At 41.7% G+C, this 14,850-nt stretch overlaps 1 protein-coding gene across 1 annotated transcript; it reads left to right on the top strand.

Annotated features, from left to right (window-relative positions):
* The first annotated feature begins 1,659 nt into the window (after positions 1–1,659).
* LOC104286647 (leukocyte elastase inhibitor-like) lies at positions 1,660–8,833 on the top strand. The gene is made up of 7 exons (XM_009885262.1): positions 1,660–1,827; positions 3,456–3,569; positions 3,933–4,064; positions 4,916–5,033; positions 6,266–6,408; positions 8,135–8,305; positions 8,429–8,833. Exons 1-7 carry the CDS (start codon positions 1,660–1,662, stop codon positions 8,831–8,833), a joined length of 1,251 nt encoding a protein of 416 aa, XP_009883564.1.
* The last annotated feature ends 6,017 nt before the right edge of the window (positions 8,834–14,850 follow it).

Here is a 14,850-nt window from a genome sequence, read left to right as displayed (position 1 = left end):
GGGGAGGGGAGGCGGACTGTGGCTGTGGGAGAAGAGCTGAGGCCTCGGTGGGGAAGAGGGGTGGCAGGGGACCATTGGCTGGCTGGGGATGGAGGTCCCTGGCACCAGGGCAGCCCCTTCCCAAGAAGGCTCTAAACCTCTCTCAAAGGGGCTGCTGGACACCAACAGCCCAGGACAGGCCATACAAGGGTTCTGCTGATGAAAGATCCTGAAGTCCGGCTTTGCAGCAGCCTCTCCCCACCCTTAGCCTTCTGGTGACACAGGCTGGAGCTCCTCACACAACTTGGCCTTGCAGACTGCGGCAGCCGGGAGGCACAGGGCTGAGAAAGAGCACCTGCTGTGCTGTGCCCTTCTGTGGAATAACCACTTGGCTGTGCCCTCACCCATATTTTCAACAGAGAGGAGCTCTGGCAACTTGCTGTTGACTTGACCCATGCTTGTCCTGGCCGAGGTTGAAAGCTAGAGCTGGCCAGATCTGTGCTGCGGGAGACATGAGGGCCTTCTCTCCTTAATGTGGCTGTGTACCTTCCCCTAAATAAAGTACCTTTCTGGACCACAGGCCACAGTTACTCCTCTCTACGTCTGCAAGCAGGCAGGAGTGTATGCTTTACTTTTCACACATTTTTCTGGCGTGCTTTCCAAAATATCATTTGTTTGACACCAAAAGTGATGCAGGTTTTTTTAGGTATTATGATTCCAGAAAAGCTTGTGTGATCACACACAACACAATTCTTCTCCTAGGGAACAGGAAAGGAGTTTCTAACCCCCTTTTTTTCCAGATGGCCTCCTGCTTGCAAGGATCTAGCTGGAACTTGGTCCCAACTTGTTCTTAGCAGAGTGTATTTAATGTAAATGACCCACAGGAAAGGTATCAGACTGTTAAGTTTATAGTACAAAAGACAAGAGTGACACAGATCTTGTTGTGTCATTTAGCAGGAACTTACAGACTTTATTTTCAGGGATATTGCTTTGTTTGGAAATTTAAACTGTGTATGTCATCTGAATCTGTGGCGCCTGGAAAACTCATGAGGAGGGAAAGTTTTTTTAAGAGTGTATTTCAAACTGTTCATGTTTCTGTATGTAGTTCAGTCTCCATAGCTGTTAATGACCCTTTTGCATAAATGAAAACATTTAATTAATAGTGATTTTGTTTTTATAAACCTGTTGTTTGAAACCCTCATGCCACAGCTCAGGTTACCAGGCATGGTTATATGCAGGTGTAATTTCTGTCACCAAGTTTCTGTCACTAATCATATGTTGTTACAAGAGGAAAGAGTTGATATAACAGTATACATCAAACCAGTTTGGAGAAGGAAAATGTTAATCCACGGTTGACTAATTTCCATTCCATGATCTGAAATAAGATACACCATGGGATAAGACAGAAAAATGGTCCTTTCTGAGGAATTTCCATATGTTATGAATGTGATTCCCTTTTGCAGACTTACTGTGTAAGCTTCCGCTGTATAGCATGGACTGACAGATATGTGCAAGCTTGGCTGTTTCAAACTCTCAGAATTTAGCAAACTTCTATTATTTAGCAACCAGCTATGGGAAAACCTTGGGGCAGAGAGATGCTTCACAGTGTGATCTAGCTAGGCAACAAGCTGCATTAAATTTCTTCTTTCTTTTGTGCTCCCAGTCAACTGCTGCTTCATGATGGACTCCGTTTCTAGATCAATTACTGAGTTTTGCCTTGATCTCTACAATAAGCTCAACAGAAATGCAGAGGGTACAAACATCGTCTTCTCCCCAATGAGCATCTCTGTTGCCCTGGCCCTGGTCTATCTAGGTGCAAAAAACAACACTGCTGCTCAGATAGAAAAAGTGAGTATTAATGAAACATGCCGAGATGCATCCACATTGCTTGCTGCTCTCTTATGGAAATGTTGGGCATCCTAGCACAACACACGTGCCAGGGTCTCACAGGAAAAAAGCACAAATACAAGCACAAGTGCTGCCTTCAGAGTCATGCTTGGTGTGCTGTGATCCTTGCCATCTGCTTGTGTGAATCGCACCGTGCCCCCATGCAGAGTGCTGAGCATGGAGCAAGAGCTGAACGAGAGGAGCGATGCACCTCAGTGGGGCACTCTGGCTTTCCCCCAGCCTGCTGCTAGAACACCAGACTTTGTTTCAAAATTATGGGCAGGTGCTTCCTCTCATGGTTTCTATGAGAATCCTGAAAGTGTGAGTCTGAGTGGGTAGCAGGGAGCGTTGCAGAAATGTGAAGTGATTGCACTTGGGTGGCTGGAAGCATTAGGTCACTTACCACTTATGACATTGAAGAGTCAAAGTGTCTCACCTACAGAGGTCACAGGGACCCAGGTGGGCAGAGAGGGGGTGAAGAAGGCCACCCCTCTGATTGCTGCACCTGTACTCCCAGCAGCACAAGTTCTGCTTTCTACAATCTTTCTTGTCTTTTCTTGTTTGTGCCCATGAGCAGTAAAGGGCCAATAATCCTAAGGCAGAGGTTCTTGTCAGTAGCTGGCTTTGTGCTGTTAGAGCTTCATCCATCACATCCTGTCACTGCCATGTGCGCAGTCTGACTGCTGGGTCACCCGTAGCTGAGGTAGACATGCCCTCCTCATGAGGTTCCCAGGGTGTGGTGGGTTGATCTTGGCTGGTGGCTGCCAGGTGCCCACCCAGCCACTCCCTCCCTCCCTCTCTTCAACAGGGACAGGGAGAGAAAATAAGATGAAAAAGCTGGTGGGTTGAGATAAGGACAGGGAGATCACTCAGCAATTACTGTCATGGCAAACCAGACTCAGCTCATTTTGGAGCCAGTTGGAAACAGCTCTGTTCGTCATGGGGGCAGCCCCTGATCTCTGCGCAGACGCCACCCCTGCAGCCCCCTGGCTACCATAACCTTGCTACATAAACCCAATACACAGGGACTCTAGCTTATTTTAGGAAAGCAATGGGGATCCACTATCATGAATAGAAAAGATTAAATCTGTGTATGATGCAACATTATTATAACGGAGGAGCTGGTGGAAATTTTTTGGTGAGATATTTGCACATTAGAAACAAGAACTGGTTTCCATTAAGAACGTTGTGGTTTTGATATATTTCCTAAGCTGATGCAAAGTTTAAGAATTACTGCAAAAAGCCAGTTTTGATGTTTTCAAAGAAAACTATTTTTATGTCTTTTCCTAAGGCAACTTTTTGTTGTGAAATTTAAGGTAACTGTAGCAATAAAAATACAAATCGATTGTAAACAATTTGAGGTAGTGGAGAGTAACATTTTGAGGGATTAAGTACAAGTTCTTGGTTTGCTAGTGTAGAAATGTGAATTCGAACATGAATATATGAACAATTTCAAGCCTGACTGAAGCTGAGGAAGTATCTTTCATAAATCCACGCTGTTTATCCAGGACAACATAGCAAATCTTTTAAACAAGGAAAACACTTTTATCCCAGTTATGATTACCATAATTGGGCATCTTCCACTGCAGGTGCTCCATGTCAGAAAAGCTGCAGGAAGAACGAGCCTTGGATCTGACCTTGAGAGCGCAGCCCCAGAAATGGAGCCAGAACGAAGCCAGGAGAGACAGCCTTCCCTCTCACAGGTGTGTCCTTGGGTGGGGAGCAGCGGCATCTCTTCTTCACTGCACGGTGGGTTACTAGGTATAAAGCACTAGAGTCTGCCACTGGAGGGAGTCAAGATCACAGGCACACAGTCTGTCTAATCTGCTAGGAAATGCCTGGTGCAAGGTGTTAATAAATTAAGGGCCAAGTCTTCCATGAAGTCAATACGAAAGCCTTCAGTGATCTCATCTGAAGGAGGATAAGACTGCAAAGCTTAGACTAGCTGGATTTAAAAATCAGTACAGCAGGAGTTAGCCCCATAGCGTAATCTATTTAGGATGCAAATTAACAACCAAAGCCATATGGAGGAATTGTTATAATTGTTGTGCTTGTAATATTCTCAGTGTAACAAGGATGGGGACCTTAACCATAAAGCGTTCCAGGCACTGCTTTTACAACTGCAAAACCTTGGTGAAAGCTATGTTTTAACCCTGGCCAACAATCTCTTTATACAACAAGGATTTGAACTCCAGCAGGTGAGTTACCTGTATCTGCTGGCTCTTGTGCCCCTGTCCTCAAACTTCCCTAACTGTGAGCCTCACTGTTGTCCCCCGTTTGCGTATTTTGCAGCACTTGGTGTGCTTCTTGGAGCTGTATCTCTTGGGGCTGTATCTCTTGGGGCTGGTGGGAAAGAGACAAGAGTGTCAGCTTTAAATTATTTTGCTTAACCTTCCCCTGTGGATATCAATGGCTATAGAGCAAAAATAAAGCAGGAATCTCTTCGCTTTTGGCGTATGTCTACACTCATCCAGAGGTGCGACTACAGCCAACAGTGGCCTATTTGAGCTCTCTGTAAGATACTTCTGGACTTGCAAGTGGCATCGCTAGGGCAGCAGTCAGCTTGAAGAGGGCTTATCACCTGAGATGTTTTATAGTGTCATGCATAGGGCTGCTGTGCTGAACTTCTTACTCCTTTCTTACTGAATGACAGAGTCGTCTCTAGAGTACCTAGTATGGGTAACTTGCTAGTCACATATTTGCTTTTCTGTCAATTATTTCTGTTGAATTATATGGTTACTTAAGCATTAAACAACACATCTTGCATCTTCTGTAATTTTTATCTGCACCTTGGGTATGCAGTTTTCCATGGTAAGACTCTTTCTTCTGGCTTTTTACTTATTTACTTTTTTGCCTATGCAATAGAATACTTATCTGTTCTTCAAAGAATAAATTTCAGATAGTTGATGTTTCAAAAATGAAATTTGGGCTGTTGGAGTCAACAGTTCCTTCACCATTTCTAAAATAGTTTTGAACCATTGATTTCTTTCAGAAGGGAATAAGTTCTTAACAGATTTGACCAATTCATAATCTTTATTTTGCTTTACAGCAATTTCTAATGTGCACTAAGGAACTGTATGGAGCAATGCTGCAAACAGTGGACTTTCATGGTGCTCTTGAAGCTGCCAGAATAAAAATTAACACTTGGGTTGAAAGTGAGACACAAGGTAAAACAAAGCAAAACCATAGCCGTGCTACCACTGCCTTCCTCCACAGCTTCAACAAAAGAAATTCCAGGATATGAAAAGCAAAGGCTTGTTTGCGTTTCTGGGTGTTCAGTCTTACGCTGTTTAAAGATGGTTTGTCTCCCCATCCACTCTTTAAATATTAGAGTAAGTTATTAGCTAAATTATTTCTGAATTAAAGGTGTGTTTGTTGTCAAATACTTTTGTATTCCCACCCTTATGCCTGGCATGATAATCACAATAATATATATAAGGTTTGGCTGGAGAAATTGCTTCCACAAACAGCCACAAACACAGATACAGGACAGCAGGAGATGGAAGCTGTGAGCTTCATGGTGAGACTGGGAACAGCCCGGGGCGGTGGGGGGAAGGAGGTTATATGTAGAACAATGCCCACAAAGATGAGAGATGTGACCACCAGTGAGACTCACTATCACAAGTAACAACCAACCAGCTCTTGCCCTTAACAGGCTAGCAGGGGCCATTGGCTCTTGCTGATTAGACTAAACATGATACATGCCCTTTTCCTTTAGTTTTGCCAGAGCTGCAGTAGCAGCAGGATGAGAATTTTTTAAATCTTCTGGCTGAACATAAACCAGAATTTACTCGGGGACAAGCAAATAGATTTGAAGGCTTCTGTAATTCCTCAGTTGCCCATCTCCTGACCAAACCTGTCCTTGCGCTGGTAGAGTAGCCTGTGACTCATGTGGAAAGAGCTGTTAATCCCAGTTGGCTCCCAGTAAGAGGGCTGAAGGTTCAGGAGCCACCTTCCTCAGGGTTAGGAGCCATTGTTGCTCTGGTTGCTCATGTGAAGGCTGTGGACTTTCTAACTCCTACTTCAGCCTCTGTGTAGGAAGTCAAAAGCTCCACAGCTGGTTCACTGCTGTGCTCAGGGCAAAGGGCGAGATGCCCTCAGGTAAACAAAAAAATGTGATTAATGGTTCTGTCTCCTTCCTCATGGTTAATGTCCCCTGGCACGTATGTATGGTCACTGACACTGACAGTTAGCTAATTTGGTGACCCCCGTCCTCCCTGGCTGGTAGCAGTGCAGAGGATTCTACCATTCATTTGCCTATATTTTCCCTGTCCTTTGAATAAACCAGGAACTGGATTTCTAAGCTTCTCCAAAACTAAGTTCACAGACAAGTAATTGGGTTTCAGTCAAGTCTTAGTGACAACTAACAAATACTTGTGTATTCCAAAATTTCCTTTAGGTAAAATCAAGGAACTCTTTGCTCCTGGTGTGATTGACGTAAGTGCATTGCTGGTGCTAGTGAACGTAATCTACTTCAAAGCATCCTGGGAACACAAGTTCGAGGAACAAAAAACAGTACAGAGAGATTTTAAACTGAATCAGGTACATCTGCATTCTGTAAATCTTAACATTATTTAGCCTAGATACTGTGAGCAATGAAGCAAGCATAACACAGAAGCACAATGTCCAGGACTCAGCTGCCCTGTGAGCACGGTGTGGGTGTGCTGGGAACTGAACCTGCCTCTCCTGTTGGGTAGAATTGGCAAGAGGTTTTTTCATAGAAAAGCGTAATCTTTACTGAAAAAATGTGCAAGACTGAGAAGTTGCAACAACTCAGAGTTTTGCTTTGGCGACTGGCAAAACACAAGTGTTAGCCCTGATTAACACTTTTGAACATAGTACTCATTATAGATAGTTGTCATGGATGGAAGCAAATCTGAACATCCCATTTCATATAGGCTCCAAGAGGTCACCCTGGTGTTTTTATGTTCAATATATTTTAATATTAGCTACACATTTGAGAGATTAAAACAGACCAAACAAACTAGGCCAGATAGTAACAAACTTCAAAAATACAGGTGCAATTTGAAAAATGAGAAATTCTTATAGAGTATCTTGTTTTATTTATAGTATTTGCAACATTTGAAAGTTTGTTTTAAATATATTTTATTTTTTAGCCCTTTTTTCTGCCATAGGGATATCACCAAACCTTTCATTGTTTAACTAAGGTGTTGTCAATATGGTCGCAAAGTTATTTCTTTAACAAGCACATTCCTCCCAGTATTTTGCGTGTCCTTTAAGTCTGACAGATATTATCAAAAAAGACAATAAAAAAACATTTATTTTCATTTAATTCACTTTTATCTTCTTTCTGTGTGTTGTGGCAATATTCTGTTAGCTCTCAGCCATAAAAAGAGAAAAAAAACCCAACAGATTTAGGTCTAATCTTAAATTGCAGAGCTTTGTATGGGAAAAAATCTCTTTTGAATGTTCCTCATATATCAAAGGAAAAGGTCAGAAAAACATGTTTTTAGTTATCATGTTGCATTCCATTGTTAAAACACTGGTAAGAAACTGTCATATTGGGTAATTATATTTGTGACTTTAAATATATATTTGAATACGGATATTCACAACGGTCTATAGCTCAGAACTTTTGGTGCACTGCTGCAGTAGGAGAAAATTATGAGATAAGGAGAAGCTGTATAGATTTTTCTTCATATGCTAAACAATACTAGAGGCATTTTTTGCTGAAAATATGTCATGTACCAAAAGTCATCTTTCACTGCTTTAGAATTTAGCTTAGAAGTTAGCTAAGAAGTTAGCCAACTGTAAAAGGAAACTTCAGCCTTCATACAGCTTTCAAACAACCCCATCACAAAAAAATGGCAAGAGAACAAGATCGAGAAGAGGATGCCTGAGAAAGGCTATGATTTTGCTCTTAACCTATTTATTACTTCCTCTCTAAACAATCAGTCTGATAAATGACAGACTGATTCTTGCAGTGCTATTTTTTCTTTATCCCAGTCCAAGTTAGGACTTGCAAATCCAACCAGCGTCAGCCTGTTTGGAAGTGTAACACCATTAAGCAACTTCACTACCTGATCATTTGCAGGAAAATGTTTTTTTCTTCAAAGAACTGTCTGCTGTATTTATGCATGGCAAAGCTGATGTTTTGTGTGTCACTGTAGATGCAACAAAATAAAGAAAAATATTTAGCCTAACAATAGTTACTGCTGGAACCCTGACTACTGATATTACGCCTATAATAAGTTTAAATGTTAAGAGTTGTATTGCTTAAGTGACTATATAATTTTCTTTTAAATAGAATGAGAAAAAACCCGTGCAGATGATGTATCAGAAAGGCATGTTTAAATTAGGCTACATTGAGGAGATGGGTGCTCAGGTCCTTGAGCTCCCTTACGCTCACAAGTCACTGAGCATGATCATCCTGCTGCCGGGTGACACGGCTGATGGATCTACTGGTGGGCTGGAGCAGGTAAGGCAGTATATGTTGTGCACTAGGGCTGAAAGTTTGCTGTCTGAATTAAGGCTGGGTAAAGATCTAAACTTTTCAAAGCCTCTCGCCTGTTTTAAGCTCTTTTTTTTTCCCCTCTTCTAGATTGAAAGCACAATGACCTATGAAAATTTAATGCTGTGGGCCTCTTCAGAGCACATGTTTGAGACAAAAGTGGAGGTATACCTCCCCCGATTCAAGCTCGAAGGCACCTTTAACCTCAATGAGGTATTACAAGAGATGGGGATGACTGACATCTTCACTGAATCAAAAGCCGATCTTTCTGCAATGTCGTTTGCAAAATATCTGGTGCTGTCAGATGTTGTCCATAAGACATACGTGGAAGTCAATGAGGAAGGCACCGTGGCAGCAGCTGGTACAGGAGCTGTCATTGTGAGGAGGTCACTTCCTCTCACAGAGGTGTTTATGGCTGACCACCCTTTCTTATTCTTTATTAGACACAATCCTACGAATACCATTCTTTTCTTTGGCAAACTCTGCTCACCTTAAAATCGGGGCCATTTTCTAACATTGTGAGAAATACCCGGAAGAAAATTAGAAATAGTATTTTTCCCCCAATGCATTCTTAATCCTTTGACAGCTAGTTTGCATTTCAAAGTGATCACTGCCAGCAGTTTAGCTTAGAACCCATCAATTGAGTGATGCGCTGCCACTAGGCTCCTTGAATTGCAAATATTGATCTGAATCCAGAATAGGAGTAACTTTTGCCTTAACCTCATTGGATATGAACAACATTTTGTTTCCTTGATGCCTGCCTACGCTCCTGTATTTCTCACACTTCCCCAGCTCAGCCACCTAGTGTGGTACAGCACCTGCCTGGCCTTGCAAAGGTGGAGTTGGTACGCTGCTGTCTGAAGAGAATAGTTTGCAAGAATTTTCAGTAACTGCCAGTAAAACCAGAGTAGCCCTGCTCTGTATTTTTTGATTCCTGGCCAGCTGGGTCCTGGTCAGCACAGAGGTGCTTTAGAGACACTTTTTCCTTATCTGTGTTCTGTAGCTGTGACAAATCCTTTGCGCAGTGGAGATCTGGCCATGATAATTCCCTTCCCTGTAGCAACTGTTCCCAGCCAAGTAGGAGATACTTATTGACAGCAAGTATACCCATTTACTGTACCACTTTCTCCCCAGTGATGTGTACTGGTTCTGCCTTTTGTGTTATTCTGCATTATATAAAAAGCTTATGCTAGAAGCAGCTTTGGCTTCATTTATTTATTTAGATGTATGCCTACATCTAAAGTGTCATCTTACCAATTGGAAGAATGATGGGACATGTACACCTTTTATGAGCCTTGGATCTTTTTGTGTGACTTTTTAATAGCAGCATTGGTTTTGATGCTAATAACAGTAGGAATACTCAGTCGGGGAAAAGGACAGGATTCTTCCCTCATGGACACCTCTAGGAAGGCAGTTAATTACAGCAGTAACTATGTATACAGGAGGGCAGGATATGGGCCCTCTTTTTACTGGACTTCTCTTCATTCATGTTTGAAATAAAAGTTCACAGAAGGGTTGAGGTTAGGAGGGACCTCTGGAGACTGTCTGGTCCACCTCCCCTGCTCAGGCAGGACCACCTACAGCCAGTTGCCCAGGAACATGTCCAGACAGCTTTTAAATATCTCTAAGGATGGAGACTCCACCACCTCTCTGGTCAACTTCCCCTAAGCACCTCCTAAGTTCTCAAATTGCTCCGGAGATAATTTTGTATGCATGGTGCCTGCAAGAACAGAATATGAAAACACACCTTTCTAAAGATGGTTAATTATTTACATAGTAAAGAAGGCTGCCTCTTATATGGGGATAACTCAAGTGATTTCAGTCTCAAAAAACAGGAAGAAAATGGTCAAAAGCATCTCATTGAAGTTACTAACGTGGAAAACTGTAGCCATGAACTTCCAAGAAATGTGTTTTCTTCCTTGCATGCTGTTGCCTGGTGAATTTTAACAATCTGAGACACATTCCTAAAGACAGGGCTCTCTCTGTGCTCTGAGAAATGAAGAAAGGTTTTGTAAAGAGCAATATAAATCACTGAAATCACAATTAAACATAACCTGGGAAGGTTTTTAGTCTGTGGAAAATAAATAAAGCTTGCTGCTGACTGACAGTGAGACATAACCGTTAAGTTGCTGGTTTAACGTAAGTAACAGCTTCCCCAGAGGGATTCTGTGTGATGTTCAACAAATTAACGTTTGCAACATACTTTATGACCCATAAAAGGGAAAGCATACGTTAGCCATTCACCATATAATTGGGTATAATCACCCTAATGTTCTACATTTATGATTGCCATAGCTTATGCACCATAAGTTGCCTGGGGCCCTCTGGACAAGAAAGTCTAGGAAATAAGAGTGAATGATAACTGAGTAAGAACAGACAGCAGCAGGACAATAAGAGAGTCAAATCAACAAAAAGGGTCAAATAAACAAACTACCCCACTGTTTAATCTGAAAGTGCAGTACAGCTGCAGCAGTAGTTCTCCAATCTGTGTCCATGTTTCCCTTCTGGAGGCTGGCAGCCCAGATTGCCTCTTAGATGATGTTTTTATTACTTAAGCTGTCATCATACAGTGTTTACATTCCTTGAGGAAGTTTGGAGAACTGCAACCTCAAAAATCAACCTTCAGACAGTGTTTCTGAAAAGGCAGGGACGGGAATTCCCGTGATGAAGTGGCGAACAACACAGGGGAAAAAAAAACCTACCCTTCCCTTTATTCCCATCTTTTCTCAGAAATGAGTATAGAGTCCCCAGCCCCCAGCATGCCCTTTTCCAGCACCCTTGAGTTAAACCAGGATTTTCTGATGACACTGTGGGTTAGCAGGGGGATGGATCTGCAGTTCCTGCCAGTGAGGAATGCAGGAGCTTAATCCTGAAAGTGAAAGAAATAGAGGGGGGAGGTTTGTAGTAAAGGTCTCCGTTTAACACCGGCTAAGCCGGAGATGGTGAAGCGATGTGGTGAGCCCTGCGCGGCACAAGGGATGCGGCTGGGTCATTTCTGGTACACACAATAGCGGTGGTTTTACTTCTGCCACAATCTCATGAACTATGAAAAGACAACTAACGTTGTGAAGCTAAAAAACCCAAACATCTATGCAACATAGATTTTTGACTTTATTTTTTCCCCTCGGTGCAAAATCTGCCGAAGGGAGTGCCTCTCTTTGCCCGTCCCCATCTGTGCAAACAAGGTCAATGCCTCTTCTCTCCCAGGGGAGCAGGCATCCCCTTTGTAAATGGCAAGGTTCAGATGCCTTTGCTACCCTGCCCTGAGGCCCTGGAGTTGGACTAGGTGATTTTTAGAGGTCCCCCTCAACCTGAACCCCACTCTGCATCCTGCACCCTGGTTAGCTGAATTTGGCTAACCCCACTCAGCTCTGGTAGGTTACTGATTTACAGCTGGTCAAACTGTTTATAGTAACCACGTTGTATCACAGAATGTCTGAGCTGGTGAAAACCAGAAGAGTTATTAAGTATTGTGTCTTAGACCCAAAAACATACATGCACATTTTAAAAATCTCAAATTCTGCCAACTTTAATATCCCGCGTTATACTTACTGAACTGTGTAGGATCTGCCTTATTTTCCTACTCCTATATGCAACTGGAAGTAGGAGAAACTCCACTGTGATCGGAATAATGGTTATTGGCAAAATATACAGCTTTTAAGCTGTAAGGTAAAGAAATCCTACTTTTTAGTGCTCACAGCCTGAGACTGGACTTAGAGACAGGATCAATGTTGATGGTTTCACTTTCACAGTATTGCTTTTCATGTTTGTGTTCAGTCAGAGCTAACTTTGCAAGCGGTTTCCCCTCAGTGTGAGGCAAGTAGTGGCAGTAGGAATTTACACAGAAAGTCTCTGCTGCTCCTCTTGAAACTTGGCACAGTGCCGTCGGGTTGCACAGCGTTTCAGCTTTCTTCTCCAAGTCACAGGGCCACAGCCCATCTTGGAGGATTCTTTAGCATCTGTGGATGCTCTGTCATGTGGTGCTCATCATCTCACTGAATTAGGTGCTCACTGCTTCCCTGGTAGCAACTGAGGGCACGGCCACAATCTGGCCCTTAAAGTCACAAAATCAGGCAGTACCTTATAAGCAGTGAAGTGAAATGCCTACCCCATACACAATTATTTGTATTATTCACTTAGCTTCAAAGACAGTTAAACTTTACTTTAGAAACCAATTCAACATGTATTTCAAATCTAATAAAGGTGGCATACTCACATTTCCAGAGGAACCAAGACCCCCAGTGGTCAAACGCTGGTTTGACTCTCAGGGAAATCTTTACCCCAAAGGCTAAAAAAATAAACCAGAAAAGGTTCAGCTGGTACGCTTCAAGAGAGGCTACTTTGCAGGATTTATTGGACCTGTCATTTCCTAAGTCGTCCTGTGGACCTCCCAGAATTTGGCACTCAGTCATTTTTCATTTTGGCTTTGGAGTTATGGACTGGTAGAGACTGATCTATTTGAGGCAAACATTCAGAAAAATACAGTAATTCCTTCTGATCTTAAGACCGAACACAGCAGTATCATTAATAAAAATACTCACAGAAATCAAATGATGTTAAGAAACAATCCTGTCACTGATTTCTTACAAATATTCTTATTTCCCCAACCCTACAAAAAAAAAATGGTATGCCTTTTCTGTCTGACACTTTGTAAAACTTCTAGTTTCCAGTCTCCCTTCCAGTATTTATCAACTTTCCATCACCTTTCTCATGGACCATTTGTCTCATGGACGCTTCCAACACACATGGAAGTGCTAGCTCACTTTCTTGGATGGTTTCAGAAAATCATCCAGAAGTAATGCTTTGAAGTTACTTCTTTTTTTAACTTCCATGTTATACTATATTTTATTCCATTAGCCCAGTAGGGTCAGCTTAGCAGGGTAAATGTATAGTAGTATCTATCTATATTCAGATAATACTGGGGCTTGTTCGTCTTTAACAGAGCAGCAAGGGAGGAGATATGCAGTCTGACCGAGAGGTAGCTGGACCACAGTGCTACTAGTTAGCATCTTCTGGCTAAGACCTGCATAAAGTATTACAAACAGATTATATCAGGACTAAAAGTCAAAATTCAACCACGGTATGATATACAAGTTGTACATAATATATTACATGGATTTATTAAAAATATAAATAGGTTAACTTTTCTTCAGTTGTAATTTATTAATATTAATTATAATAATGTAATATTTGATACAATATAAAATTACCACACATCAAAGGCTGGCCCTTACTGGTGGTAATGTAAGTAGTTTCATGCCTTCTGTCCTATACAAGATGCTATTCTACTCCAGCTGTACAGTTAGTCACACAGTAATCTAGATTTTTAATTTCCATATTTATTAAAAAAAATTGTCTCTTAGTAAATCCTTGATTTTGTTTTCTTGGTAAAGTATGCTCTTTTTCTGTAGGGAATTATAGTCACTTCTAGCAGGTACTACATCAAAGTATTCATAGGCTTTATGAAAACTAGATTCAAAAGTCACACTTCCTGACTGTATTTTTCTGTGTATATGTAATGGAGAATCAGTGAATAACATGTTTAATGCACAGAATTATAGATGGCTTCAGAAAGGAGAAGCAGCACTGAAATAATGATGTGTCTTTCTTAAACAGAACATAGGTTGGCTTTAAGCACGTACATCCAAAAAGCCATCTGAAAGAAAAATTCTCTTTTTTTTTTTTGGAAGTATCCAAAATTTGTAGTTATATTATTTTCACCTTTTGTAAATTCTTTAGCAGCTGGGATTTTTCTTTGCTTGCTCTGAACTGCTTTGATGCGAGCAACGTGGTGCTTTGCCCGTGCTGAAATCCAGGAATGAGGGGCAAGTCCCAGGAAAACATCTAGTGAATGCGTTCAAAAGCAGACCTTGTGAAATCTATTCAAATAGGGCTCCCTGAAAATGCCATTAAAGCGACTTCATTTTTTTAAGTGAAAATTGTACATAACTTCTGTAGTGGAGAAACTCACGTGGCTCAGGAGATGAAGGGCCTGTCTTCAGTGTGTCCCGCACCCTCCCTGGAATTAAAGCCTGCGCGTCAAGGGAGAACACACCAAGCACTACCAGGCACTAGGTTTAAGCATATCCACCTTCCTTTTGAAGTTGCACTCTTACTCAAATGACTGCAACCTAATGACTCAAGAAGAGAACTCAAGGACTGATAACTTTGACTTCCAATCCCTGGTCCCAGGACTATTCTTATTGTAATCCAGTAACACTTCAACAGAAAACGAGTATCTATATGTGGGTTATTATTATTATCCTAACAGTAATGGTATTTTGTTCTATATCTGATAGCATTAATCTTGCCTCCCTTTCTTAATATCTGCCTAGAAAAGAAAACATGAATAAAGTACTTCAACTGTGAGCTTCCTTTCACCTGTGCAGCTTTTTCATCTGAATCTTCAGGAATGAAATTATATGTTCTTAATTATGAGGTGGTGTGTCACAGGTTTTGTACAAGAGCACGTCCACCTACACAGCTCCAAGATTGTTTCGCATTACTCCCTC

The sequence above is a fragment of the Charadrius vociferus genome, unplaced genomic scaffold (genome assembly GCF_000708025.1).
Source record: "Charadrius vociferus isolate BGI_N301 unplaced genomic scaffold, ASM70802v2 scaffold565, whole genome shotgun sequence".
Taxonomy (NCBI): domain Eukaryota; kingdom Metazoa; phylum Chordata; class Aves; order Charadriiformes; family Charadriidae; genus Charadrius; species Charadrius vociferus.
The sequence above is the reverse complement of the archived record's forward strand: the minus strand, read 5'-3'. Positions and strand labels throughout refer to the sequence as shown.

Excerpts from the sequence above, each read along its gene's own strand:
- LOC104286647 (XM_009885262.1), top strand. The coding sequence starts at position 1,660 with ATGGACTCCGTTTCTAGATCAATTACTGAGTTTTGCCTTGATCTCTAC. Across the intron at positions 4,065-4,915 it reads AAGGATTTGAACTCCAGCAG|CAATTTCTAATGTGCACTAA; the intron begins GTGAGTTACCTG and ends TTTGCTTTACAG. Across the intron at positions 5,034-6,265 it reads GGTTGAAAGTGAGACACAAG|GTAAAATCAAGGAACTCTTT; the intron begins GTAAAACAAAGC and ends AATTTCCTTTAG.